The sequence below is a fragment of the Phyllostomus discolor genome, chromosome 6 (genome assembly GCF_004126475.2).
Source record: "Phyllostomus discolor isolate MPI-MPIP mPhyDis1 chromosome 6, mPhyDis1.pri.v3, whole genome shotgun sequence".
Taxonomy (NCBI): domain Eukaryota; kingdom Metazoa; phylum Chordata; class Mammalia; order Chiroptera; family Phyllostomidae; genus Phyllostomus; species Phyllostomus discolor.
In genome coordinates this window covers 80,516,517-80,529,985 of record NC_040908.2, presented here as the reverse complement: position 1 = coordinate 80,529,985, position 13,469 = coordinate 80,516,517, and the positions used below count along the sequence as shown (strand labels likewise).

Here is a 13,469-nt window from a genome sequence, read left to right as displayed (position 1 = left end):
TTAGGGATAGGTCAGAGGGGTGGGTGTGGCCACAGAAGGTGGCCCGGTCGAGGCTGTCCTGCATCTCGGTAGTGGTCATGGCTACACATGGCAACACATGGTGAGGCTGCACACACGCACGAGTGCAGGTCCAGCTGGTGAGATACAAACAAGCTGAAAGCTCTCTCATTGGATCTCACCAATGTCATTTTCTTGGTTTTAATGTTGTACTATAATTATTTAGGACATTAACATAAACAGAAGGGTACCTGGAACTTCTCTAAACATTTCTTTGCAACCTCCTGTGAATCTAAAATTATTTCAAAATAAAAGTAGTTGAGCAAAAATGACAACTATAAAGCTCTCACAACTCTTGGTAACATGTTGGTGGAGATCCATCTGGACTTCTCTCCTGTGTATGTATATGTGCATGGGTATATTTTCTTAAATTCCATCTGTAAACTCTTCAAAGTCAATGTCTCACCTTCTCTGAAAGCAACACCCTGTCCCTCTACCTCCATTACTCCCTCTTTAATCCCTTCATTGTCTTGCTCTTCAAGAAATCCATCAAGTTCCTCCTTCCAAACCAGCTAAGACCCCACAGCTCATCTCTCCAACACTCTCTTATGTACCCTCTCAGCCTCTCTTTGCTTTCTTTTCCTCTCACAGTAACTATCTGGCAGAAGTCCAAATCTAGATCAGCCCAATTATCCCTTTTCTTGGCTAGATCCTCTTGCTTACGTCTTTGCTACTACAAGTGAAAAACAAAAAACAAGAACAAATAAACCCTTTCTTAACTCTTCACTTCCTTCTACCTAGTGTTAAGAGATGGGACTCTGGAAATATCCAGCCTAGGTTCAAATCCCACTCTGTCATTTACTAACTATGAGAATTGGATTAGTTTCCTTAGCTGTAAATTGGGGTAGTAACAATACTTACTTCATAGAGTGGATAAATTAGTTAATAATCATAAAATAATTAGAATAGTACTCAGCCCTGGCTGGTGTGGCTCAGTGGACTGAACACTGCCCTGTCAACCAAAGGGTCCCTGGTTCGATTCCCAGCCAGGGCACATTCCTGGGTTGCAGGCCAGGACCCCAGTAGGGGGTGTGCAAGAGGCAACCACACACTGATGTTTCTCACCCTCTCTTTCTCCCTTCCTCTCTCTAAAAATACATAAATGAAATATTTAAAAAAAAGAGAACAGTACCCAGTAAATGTTAAGTATTAGATATAGTATTAAGTTATATAAGTATTAGATATTCCTTTTCTTTGCTGTTAAAACTTCTTGAAAAAGATATCTATATTCACTATCTCTACTTTTTACCCTCCCATTCATCCTACCATTTTTTTTTCTATCACAACACTAATGCACATGGTTTTTAATAGTAAACTGGTTCTTTGAGAACTTTTGAGTATGTTTGAACATACCCAATGTCATCTGGCTTCCAGAGTTTCTGCTGATAAGTCAAAAGCTTATTTATTCAGCTTCCCTTATAAGTAAGGAGTCATTTTCCTCTTGCTGTTTTCAAAATTTTCTCTTGTCTTTGAATTTCAGCATTTTATTTATTTATTTTTTTTAAAAATTTTATTTATTTTTAGAGAGGGGAAGGGAGGCGGAGAGGGAGAGAAACATCAATGTGTGGTTGCTTCTGGTGTACCCCCTACTGGAGTCCTGGCCCACAATCCAAGCATGTTCCCTGACTGGGAATCAAACCAGTGACCCTTTGGTTTGCAGGCCAGTGCTCAATCCACTGAGCCACACCAGCCAAGGCTGACTTTTAGCATTTTTACAGTGATGTGTCTGTGGGTCTCTTTACAATTATCCTGGAATTCAGTTCTTTGAGATTCCTTAGATGTGTAGATGGTGTTCTTAGCAAATATGGGGAGTTTTCAGCCATTATTTCTTTGACTATCGTTCTGTTCAATCTCTGTCCTTCCTTGTGGGTACTCCCATTACATGTATATTAGTTCACTTAGTGGTATCACAACATTTCTCTAAGACTCTCTTCATTTTTTTCAGTCTTTTTGTTCTCTGTTCTTCAGCTTGCCTATCTATCAATCCATCTTCAAGTTCCCTTTTTTAAATTGTGCCAATTCATATCTACTATTGAGCCCCTCTAGTGAATGTTTCATTTTATCTATCTATCTATCTATCTATCTATCTATCTATCTACCTATCTATCTATCATCTATCTATCTATAGGGGAAGGGAAGGAGAAAGAGGGAGAGAAGGCATGTGCCCTGACTGGGGAATCAAACAGGCAATGCTTCAGTTTGCAGGCCCGCACTCAATCCACTGAGCTACACCAGCCAGGGCCCTTATTTTATTTTATTTTAAAGTATTTTTATTGATTATGCTATTAAAGTTTCCCCATTTTTCTCCCTTTACCCCCCGTCACCCTGTCTCCCAACCCTCCAACATTCCCCACCCCCCTTAGTTCAGGTCCATGGACATATAAGTTCTTTGAGTCCTCTGTTTCCTATACCATTTTTTTTCATCTTTCCCCATCTATTTTATGCCTACCAATTATGCTTCTTCTTCCTGTACCTTTTCCCCCCATTCCTCCCTTCCCCGCTCCCCACTGAACTCCCTCCGTGTGATGTCCATTTCTCTGATTCTGTTCCTGTTCTGGCTGTTTGCTTAGTTTTTGTTTTCATTGTTTTTCTTTTCTTTTCTTTTCTAATTTGTCGATAGTTATGAGTTTGTTGTTATTTTATTGTTCATATTTTTAATCTTCTTTTTTCTTAGATAAGTCCCTTTAACATTTTATAAAATAAGAGCTGGCGATAATGAACTCCTTTAACTTGACCTTATCTGGGAAGCACTTTATCTGCCCTTCCATTCTAAATGATAGCTTTGCTGGATAGAGTAATCTTGGATGCAGATCCTGCCTTTCATGACTTGGAATACTTCTTTCTAGCTCCTTCTTGCCTGCAAGGTTTCTTTTGAGAAATCAGCTGATAGCCTTATGGGAACTCCTTTGTAGGTAACTGTCTTCTTTTCTCTTGCTGCTTTTAGGATTTTCTCTTTGTCTTTAACCTTGGGTAACTTAATGATGATGTGCCTTGGTGTGTTCTTCCTTGGGTCCAACTGCTTTGGGGCTCTCTGGGCTTCCTGGACTTCCTGGAAGCCTATTTCCTTGCCAGAATGGGGATGTTTTCCTTCATTATTCACTCAAATAAGTTTTTCAACTTCTTGCTCTTGTCTTCCTCCTTCTGGCACCCCTATAATTTGGATATTGGAACGTTTCAGGTTGTCCCAGAGTGTCCTCAGCCTCTCTTCAATTTTTTTTTTAAATTTTTGTTTCTTTGTTCTGATATAGTTGGATGTTTTATTTCTTCCTTTTGTTCCCAATCATTGCTTTGAATCCTGGTTTCCTTCTTGTCACTGTTGGTTCCCTGAATATTTTGCTTTATTTCATTTTGGGTATCTTTCATTTTTCGACCAAGCTCAATCAGTTCTGTGAGCTTTTTGATTACCACGGCTTTAAATCCCCATCAGTTAGATTGGCAAATGTCCTCATTGCTTAGTTCTGAGGTTTTGCTGTGTCCTTTCATTTGGGCCATATTTCTTTGTCCTGGTGTACCTGATAAGTTGTAAGGGATAGAGCCTTAGGTGTTCACCCAGGCAGGGCAACCCTCTTTGCTATGCTGCCCATGGGGGAGGGGCCAGAGAGGGAGCAATGCAGCTTGCCTGCTGGTCCCTAGTGCACTTTCCAACAGACTCTTGAGTCAGACTGCAAGTATCTCCCACTGTGGCAATCCCAGCTGTAGCCGACAGTCAGATCTGAGTCTCTGTTTCCCCCTTAAGTCAGTCCCTCTTGCACAGCTCCACCAAGCTCGGCAGTCAGCCCTGGCCCTCAGCCACCTCCCCACGGTTTTTCTGAGTCACCTGCTTGGTGGTGTCAGCCTTACCAGAGTCTGGTTGTTCTGGTTGATTTTTTCTTTAATTCCTTGGTTATCGGAGTTCCATGCAGTTTGATTTTCTGGTGTTTCTGGTTGTTTATTGATTTTAGATTGGTTGTTATCCTCCTTTGGTTGTGAGAGGAAGCAAAAGGTTTCTACCTATAACTCCATCTTGGCCAGAACTCCGTGAATGTTTCATTTTAGTCATACTTTTCAACTACAGAACTTCTACTTGGTTCATTTGTATAATTTCTATCATTTTATTGGTATTTTTATTTGATGCAACATCATCAAACCTTTCTTTACTTCTTAATTGTGGTTTCTCATCTCTTTTTTTATATGTTTATAATGGCTACTTTCTGAAAAAATGCAAGATCTGGTCAATCTCACAGGCAGTGCTATCAACCAAGAGTCCCATAATCCTGCAAAGCTATTCTTCAAAAATGAAGGCACAACAGACAGTTCTAGATAAACAAGAACTAAGAGAAGTTGTTGCCAGCACACTCCTTACAATAAATACTAAATGAAGTTCCTTCAAATTCAAAGAAAAAAAGAAAGCACCAATAAATGTAATTGTGTCCTTACAAAAGACAGTTTAAATGAATAGTATTTCATTCTCTGAACTGATTTAGGAAGCAATTACATACAATGATGTGTACACAATGTACACAGGAATATGCTGTATAAAGGAGGTCAGTGGGCGCAAGGCTGTACTGCGCTGAGAACATGGCTGCAGAAGGTAAAGTACTCATGACAGTGTATTACTGGGTTTGTAACAACAGATGTACTATTTATAACAACACACCAAAGCAGTGGGTAAAGAAAATAGAGCTCTACAGCAGTAACATCTCTGGAATTAAGCTGGTACAATCAGAAGCTGATTCTCTTGTTATGATGCATGTATTAAACCTAGAGCGACCAGTGTGGGGAAAAGTAAACTGGTTCTGGGGTGCTTATAATGTAAACAAGCAGCTCCCTACCCCATTCCTCATCACCTTGGTCATCCACTCCCTAGAAGTAAACACTTCTTATTGCTTTTAGTGGTTTTCTTCTGGGATCTACTTTCGTATTCTAGGTAATAAGTATGAATGCCTATTTCATGGTTTATCAATAAAGGCATCATTTATCGACTTTTGGTTAAGCAGGTAAGGACTTACCACCAAGACCCCATCTTCCCCTTAACTTGCCCTCTCTTCTCCCTTCTTAAAATAAGTACATCACAACTTTTGGTTAGATCAGTATTTTCTTTACCATACCATGATCTTATAAATATATAGAATTTAGTCAAGTAGTGTACAATGATTATATTTTATTCCTTGAACAATTTGTTTTTCCCTCTAGAGATAATAATTGCCTTCTTTTTTAGTTTACTTAAACTCATGTCCCCATCACTACTTCTTACCAAACTGCACAAAAGATCACTTAACTTCTCTGGACACTATTCTTCAAGTGAACAAACAAGTCAGGGGCCCCCACAATGCCAGTTTCCCCCCTGGAGAGTCTCTCTCTGGAACTTCTGTCCCATTTCTATCTGTTGCACGGCTGTTGGGTTAGGACCTTCCTTTACCTCTCTCTGACTTGGGCTTCACTTCCTCTCTGTCCTCTCCCCCTTTCTCTCTACCTCCTTCCCTCCTTGCTTTCTTTCTACCCTTTCTTGGTTTCCTCTTCATTATAGAGGATCATATTTTTTAGCAGTTTTTTCAGAGAAATGAAGCATAAGAAATACTTGCCCATCTGAAAACATCCTTGCTCTACCTTTCTATATGAGTATTAGCTAGGTGGGGCTTTATCAACTGAAAATAATTTTCCTTGGAATTTGGGAGGTATTTGGAGCATTTTTTCTTTTTCTTTTTTTTTTTTTTTTTGAGCATTTTTTCAAATGGCCAGTTATCCATAGGATCTTCAAAAGCCTGTTAGAAGCTCTAATCACGGGTGGAGCTTTCAATTGGTAGGCTTCCCTAAAGTTAACTGAACTGGGACAGGACTGTTTTATGGAGGGGCCCTCATATCAGTATCTATCAATCTTTGATAAGGGATTATTCCATTTCCCCAGAGAGGAATCTGCCAATATCCTGGCTGCCAGTGCCTCGGGATCTGAGTGGCTGCTTGGTAGGGTCTCCCACTCTCTGTATCCTCCCTGTCTTGCACTTTCTGCTATCCCTGGAGTCCCTGGCTCTGGAGAATAAACTTCCCAACTTCTGCCCACATAAGGAATGGGCCAGATCCTGGCTGCAAACGATGGGAGAAGGTCCTTAAAAGTCTACCTCTTAATTGATCCCTGTTTTTGGTCTCTCATACCTCACCTCGGTCCTCTGTAGCACATGAGGCTTCCAAGTCCTGTGCCTTTGGGACTCTGTGGTGTGAATGGGCTTGTTTCTCAGTACCACCCTTGCAGGTATTTGCTATGTAATTTGCTTAGCCCTGCTCACTTCTCCACTTCATTCCACCTTCCAAAAGATGTGATGAAATATGTCATGTGCTGTGGTCTCCCTCTCCTTCTCTTTATGTCCTTGTGCTCATTCCATTTTTATTCCTTATTTCTTATTTTGGTGAGGTTTTGGGAGAGAAACCAGAAATAAAAAAAGTGTGGTGTTCAATTTGCTATCTTTAACTGGAAATCTTTTGCCCCCATTAATTATTCAATCACTGCAATCTAACTTCTGCCCCTATGAATGCACTGAACAATACCTCTCAATGCCTCAATGGCCTCTTTGATAAACCCAGGGATACCTTCAGCCCTGTCTGCTTGCTCTTTCTCATTGTCCCTGTCCTAGATACTGTGGTACTGTCTTCTTGATCTTTCTCCTACTCTCAGGACATCTCTTTTCAGTTGTTTTCGTCCAAAGGCTCCTTTCCTTTGTCTACCTCCTTTAATGTTGGCTGCATCCTAGGTCCTCTTTTATCCTTTATCTACCCACCAATCTTTCCCCAGAACCTTTTTCTTCATTTTTATGCTGGTAACTCCCAATCATTACCCACCTCCGATTTTCAAATTTATTTGATGCAACTGCTTCCTGGATATAACCTTTAGATGATGCAACAGAGGCCTAAAACATGGCAGAGGCCAAATTCTCTTCCTGCTTTCATGCTCAGCAACCCTTGCCCAAAATCTGTTCTTCCTTCTGGATTCTTAATCTCATCTGCTGGCATCACCATTAACAGTCAACCAAGCTAAAAACTTAGAAATCTTTATATGTACTAAAAAGATATATGTGTATATGTATAATATTACTTACACAAATATACACATTTATATAGAAATTTTATTATAGGAATTTCAGACATATGTAAAAGTAGGAAGAACAGATGTTTTCAACATCTAACTTTATTATGAAATATACGCCAATCTTATTTCAGTAATGGCCCCCACTTCTTCCCCTTCCAGATTCTTTTAACAGACTGCCCAGGTAATCATATCACTTCATCGTAAAGACTTATTACGTATCTCTGAAAGACAGGTCTTGGAAGTCTCTTTGACTGCTCTCCTTCTTCCTTATTGCTTACATCAGTGGTGACAGTTTATCTTGAAGGCTGCCCACAGACTTCAAGATCAAGTCCAGGCTCCTTACCGTGGCACACATGCTGCTGGCACTACTGCTACAACAGCCTCAGGCTCTTCCTCTGCTCTCACCCATGCTCCAGCCATACCACACGACTGGCCTATTCCCTGAGGGTCCATCGACTCTGCATGTGATACCCTGCTGCCTGGATGTCTCTTTGGTCACCTTTGTTCCCAGCTAGCTTATGTGGTGGCAGGAGGCACCTCTCCTCTGATGCTCGTATCATCTCTGTGGCAGTGCTTATGGCACTGTACTCTATCTGCAGAGTGGACTATCTTCCCTACTATACTGTGAGCTCTTTGAGAGCAGGAATCAGGTCTTATGTCTGAATCACCCAAAGCTTAATACAGTGCCTGCCCTGGCTGGTGTGTCTCAGTGGATTGAACACTGGCCTATGAACCAAAAGGTTGCCGGTTCAATTCCCAGTCAGGGTACATGCCTGGGTTGGGGGCCAGGTCCCTGGCTGGGGCATGTGAAAGGCAACCACACATTGATGTTTTTCTCCTTCCCTTTCTCCCTCCCTTCCCCTCTCTTAAGATAAATGAATAAAACCTTCAAAAAATACAGTGCCTAGGATGAGGCAGGTCTCACGTATTTGTAGAATGAATGAAGACATTTCAGGGAAACAAATGGCAGACTACATTGTAGGAGACAGGATAGAGGAAGACCTGGGGGTTGAAAACTCTTGAGTTTCAAGTCTGGGAGCCTAGGGAATGGTAATGGCACTAACAGAAAGGGGAGAAACTTGAAAAGCAAGCTGCTTTTGAGAGGTGATAATGAAATCTAAATTTTGTATATGTTAATGTAATGTATTGGTGGAATACCCAACAGCACATAGTGATTGAGAAGTAGAAAGATGAAGGAAAGTATTCATGGCACAGTTGGAGGACAGTATGAACCAGACAGAAGGGGCTTATGGAAAGGAAGCGACAGGACACTGTGGAATGTATTGGGACCCAGAAGAGCCCTGTGAGTGCTTGTCTGCATCAGCATGTGTACACAGTGGCTTTTTCTTATTGGTGGCTTTTCTTACACAGTGGCTTTTCTTACATAGGGGCTGGGTGGTCATGTACATGAGAACACTAGAATTACCATATTTTACTACAATTGAATGAGGTAATATGTTAAATGAGTTATTACTTAGAACAGTGTTTGCCACATAAAAAGCACTCAAATCTTAGTTGATCATTATCTTACTATTATTATTTGGCCTTTGGTAACTTTTACCCTCTGACCAGAAGATCCCAGGGATTTATTTGCCCATCATCTTGTGGAAGCTGTGAAAATCTCTATCCTTCTCCTTGGTAAGGGATCAGAATAAGAGATTTCCATCTAGGAATTATTTGGTGAGAGGTGGCAGCTAAAGTCCTAAAACCAGGTGCACTGTCAAGGAAGAAAATGTGAAGGGAGAGTAAAGAACCATGCAGTGAGCCCAGAAGGCACTGCTGGCTGGGAGCAGTGCGACAAGCAAACAAAAAAATGGGTATCTCGGCAGAGCTGCTGGGAATAGGCTATGGAGCAAGGAGGTCATGGATGCTGAGGGAGGAGACAGGCTGCCACAAAGGCCTGGTTAATAGGGTCGAAGCACAAGAAGGCCAGGAGGATGAACTCCGAACCAGCCCCTGGATCTGACCAGGAGAAGAGGTACCATGAAGTAAAGCTTCAGTGGTCAAGAGAGGATGTGATGAAAGTGAGCAATTGCTTAATTCATCTGAAAATTCATTTGAAGAAGTTACAGGTTGAAGGGAGGGCAGGGACTTTCATTTATTTCTCAGGGGTTGAGCCAAGGATGTCTGAAGGCAGAAGGGAGGACTCAGTAGAGAGAAGTCACGACTGGGCTGGAGAGGGAAAAAGACGTGAAGGAGGCAAGGAACAAGATTTCCTGCCGAGGCAGAAGGGCAGCCACACACTCAGTCTGCAAAGAAGGGTGAAGGGATAAGTGCGAGTGGTGTTTGGGAATCTTTTGTAAATACACACAGACTCTCTTGTGTTTGCGACGGTCCTCCTGAACCCCACTCTCCCTCCTCCTCTCTGGTGGAGAGTTTAGACCCAGAGTCAGATCCAAAGGAACCCAGGGACCCCAAACTCTTTCCCCCATTCCCCCCTGGCAATAGGAAGAAATAAAAACCTGTCTTGCTATAAAAGCTGCACTGCCCAATAATATGGAAGTCACTAGCCACACGTGGCTAATTAAATTTAAGTATAATAAAGCAAAATGTTAGTACTTCGGTCACACTAGCCACATTTCAAGTGTTTAATAGCCTTGTATGGCCAATGGCCACTGAACTCAGCAGCACTGGTAGAGAACATATCTGTCACTGCAGCAAGCTCTGCCGCACACCACTGCTCTCGAGTCTTGCTGGTGTTTCACCCTCCTCTTCGGTCTTAGCCACGGTTCGGCTCCCCTCCGCCTTACAAAAAGTTCACGTTCCAGCACTCAGACACTGAATCACTCTGGCCTTGGTGGGAACAGACTACAGTTTGGCTACAGAGGAAAAGGTTTCCTCTCTTCAGACTGAGTTGCTCAATGCTGTATTAACTGGACATACTTCCTTCAATTCCCAGTCACAGCACACACACAATTCCCTCCAAGCACACACACAAGCTTGCGCCTTCTGTTCTGTCTACTCAGGGTTAAGCGAGTCCCAACAGAGCGGAAGACACCTTCACTGGCCTCAGAAATTAGCAGGGTCCTGTTTGCTGTCCTCCAAACTGATGAGAGTCTCCATTAGCAAAACTTCCAGGGTCTCTACCTCTCTTGGCTTCATCCTCTCTCTCCACTATCCCGCCTCTCAGTCTCCTCTGCCCAGGACGGTTTGTTCTTTCTTGTACTTCCTAGCAACAATCAAGCAATTGCCAGTTGCCTCTATACCTAGGGAAGTTTGTCAGACATGCTGGGGCAACACTGCTGGTTCGTGAGAGGCAGAGAATGACCAAGCTAGAAAGCACCCTAACCCTCCTCTAAGTCAGCCCCTCATTTGACAGATGTGGCTTTGGGTTACTTTGTTACCTAAATGACAGAAAGCAGTCATGGGGGGAGGTAAAAGTTAAAAGGTACACTATCTCCAAGACACACAAGTTTCTAAGACAAAGCCTGGGGGTTTGGACTGATCTGCATCCCTGGGACCATTTTTGAACTTCTCTGCTTTGGTTGATACTTTGTGCTCTTTCCAAGGTAGCACTTGTGTTACAAAAATTTCAGTGAATTACACCATGGATTTCCCTCCAGTAGAGGCAACTGGGCAAGCACTGGACATGGTTAGGAAGAGACAATTCTTCCCAGTGACACTTTCACTTGTGGGAAGCTGCTTCTGACCTTCCTTTCCGAACTCCCTTTTTGGGCCATTCCTCCTCTTGTAATTGCTCTGGTTTGACCACTTCCTATGAGGACTGGTAAAGTGAGGACATAGTTCTAGTTTGGGTACAAAACATACCATGCTTCAATTTTCACAAAAAATACCAAATAACTCTGTTAGGTTTTCTGAAGGGAAAAGAAAGTCCCCCAAGGAGCAGGAGGTAGGGAAACCCTCACATGGGAACGCTGGGAAACTGCAGACAGATGAACTGCTAGCATAAATTTCCCAGTCCTGCTCCCTCTTTTCTGGGGAGGTGCCCAACCTCTGTGCTCAACACAAAACCACATCCCTGACTTACAGGCCTCAGACAACCCCAGTGACCCTGGAGGAGATGGAGGTGGGGTCAGATGGGTAACTACAGTCTATGGAGACATCACACTCTCCTCTGTCCCACCCCCAGCAGACCCCATGTGACTCTGCATTAAACAAGGTTGAGAATCAAAGGAAGAAATTCCCAATTCTCACTTCACCCAAAGGCCACTGGGATGAAGAGAATTATCTGGCAAGTTCTCAGCATGGAATTCAAAGGAATATCATTCAACATCATCTCCCAAGTCTCAACCCACTGCCCCACCGGTCTTTCTAGCCTTTCCAGTCAGTTGTTCAGCAGCTCCTTTCCACTACCAGTAACTTGGGAGAAAGGTCTTGTTTAGGCAGCCAGGGGGCCAGCCAACTCAGAAGCAGCAACATGTCCTAAAATGGTCACAGAAAACTCCACAGGTCTGGCTGGAGCTCAGCTCCTAAAGGAGCGGGGTAGAACCCAGGGAGGATGAGTTCCCCATCTCCCCGCCCCAATCTCAAGCCCAAGATTAACCCACTTTCTGCAGACTACTTACCATTCCACAGTACTTCCAGTGAGTGAGGGGACAGTGGGATAGCCTTGTTTTCTTTTAACATGGGGCTGACATAGGAAGCTAAGTAAGGGACAGATGTCCAGATCTGTTAAAGGAAAGGGGGTATGGTGGGTGAACCAACAAGACTGAAATCTCTCTCATCAACTTGATCTTTAGGTCCCAGTTCTCTTTATTTTTCCTCTCCTCATCACATTCTTTCATTCTTGAGGTTCCTGCTTGACACCATGGAGTGCTCCCTATGCACCAAATCAAGGAGCCACAGGAAATGGCTGGGTACAGGGTAGAAGATGAGAACAGAGCACTCTGAGAGTTCCAAGATATACTCAGATCCCATTTACTCCCTGCAAATGGTTTGGAAACTTCAATTAAAGTTAAAGCGGTATCAGCTGGAATGGGGGTAAGTGAATGAATAAACATTTATTAGCACTTACAACATGCCAGGCAATGGTTTAGGCCTTTGGCCCCTCCCTTGGTCATTCCACACAGGCTCCCGGCCCTGCCAACATCTGCTTACCTTGGCTGCATTAACGAGTCTCCAAGCATTGAGCAAGCCAAATCCGTGCTGGTGGCTGTGGCTGAAGCCTGCCTCATTGGTGACCCATTCTGCGTGGCGATCCTCATACTGAGAGGACAGAGGTCCTGATTAGTCTCTTGGATTTCAAAAGTGACCTCAGCTACCTAACTCTGGCTTACCTGCTCACCCTGCCAGCTGAAGCCAACCCAGACTCTCCCACCAAAGCCACTGGGAATGGATCCCCCAAGGACAAAAGGTCAAAGCCCCATGTTGTCACAATCCCTGTGGCCTGCATCTAGAGAGGGAGACAGGAGTCACAGGCTCCAGAGAGGGAGCCCAGCCAGAGCTCTCCTATGTAGGTAAAATGGCATCATCAGAACAGGTACAAATGAGTTTAGGTCTCTGGTCTTGACGGGGTGCCCACTTCTATTCTGCACACATGCAACTCTGAGAGAGATTTGACATCTAATGTCTGGAACATTTAGAACCTGAAGCCTCCTAATACCTGTAAGTCCTTGGAACCAAAACTCTGGGGTAGGCTGGGCCAGGTCACGTGTCTATCTGATAGCATCTCACCTGGGTGGCTGTGAAGACAATGATGTGCTGGACATCACGCCACGTGAGGCAGGGCCGCACCTGCAGCATGAGGGCTATCATGCCAGCTGCCAAAGGGGCTGCGGCTGAGGTCCCTGTGTGGCCCTCAGTGCAGCCTGTGCCCTTCTGCAGATCCCAGTCAGTGGTCACCTGGGACGTGAAATGGAGGGGAGGGGAATTGGGTTAAAGATTGCATTCACAGGGGCTGTGGAGGGTGGGGTACAGACTGGTCCTCAGAACAAGCATTTCAGGTGGGCCCTTCCTTTGTGAGAGCTGAGTCTTTGACCAGAGGGAGGTCCACCAGCAGGTCAAGACAAAGGAGAGCCTTAACCTTTCTGGGCCTCACAAGAGAATCCCTGGAGAGCTGAGAAAGAAGAATACAAATTGAAGAGTTGCTCATGAGGGTCTGGTTGTGTGTGAAAGGAGGTGGAGGCATGGGAGAGAGGCCTACTGCAGAGGACAGCATCCTGACTCCTGCTGCTCTGATCACCCACCCTCAGATTCTCCACCCCAAAGTCCAGTCCCAACCCTCCAGACCCCACGACCACACTAGACAGAGAGGAAGTGGTCGGGGAGCTTCTGGCCTCAGCTGGAGCTGGGACCACAGCTTAGTGATAAGGAGATGCAATGACATCAATGTGAACAAAGGGCATGTGTTCCTGGGGAGATGGGACTGTCCCCTTGCCCAGCCCATGGGCTTGGT

General features: G+C 44.0%; 1 protein-coding gene across 1 annotated transcript in view; it reads right to left on the bottom strand.

The window, feature by feature from the left end:
- The window catches only part of PCSK7 (proprotein convertase subtilisin/kexin type 7), a 28,725-nt gene that overhangs the window by 4,420 nt on the left and 10,836 nt on the right, over positions 1-13,469 (bottom strand). Inside the window, 3 exon segments of the mRNA XM_036030113.1 lie at positions 11,641-11,743; positions 12,173-12,280; positions 12,749-12,916. Coding sequence (XP_035886006.1) covers positions 11,641-11,743; positions 12,173-12,280; positions 12,749-12,916 — 379 coding nt within the window.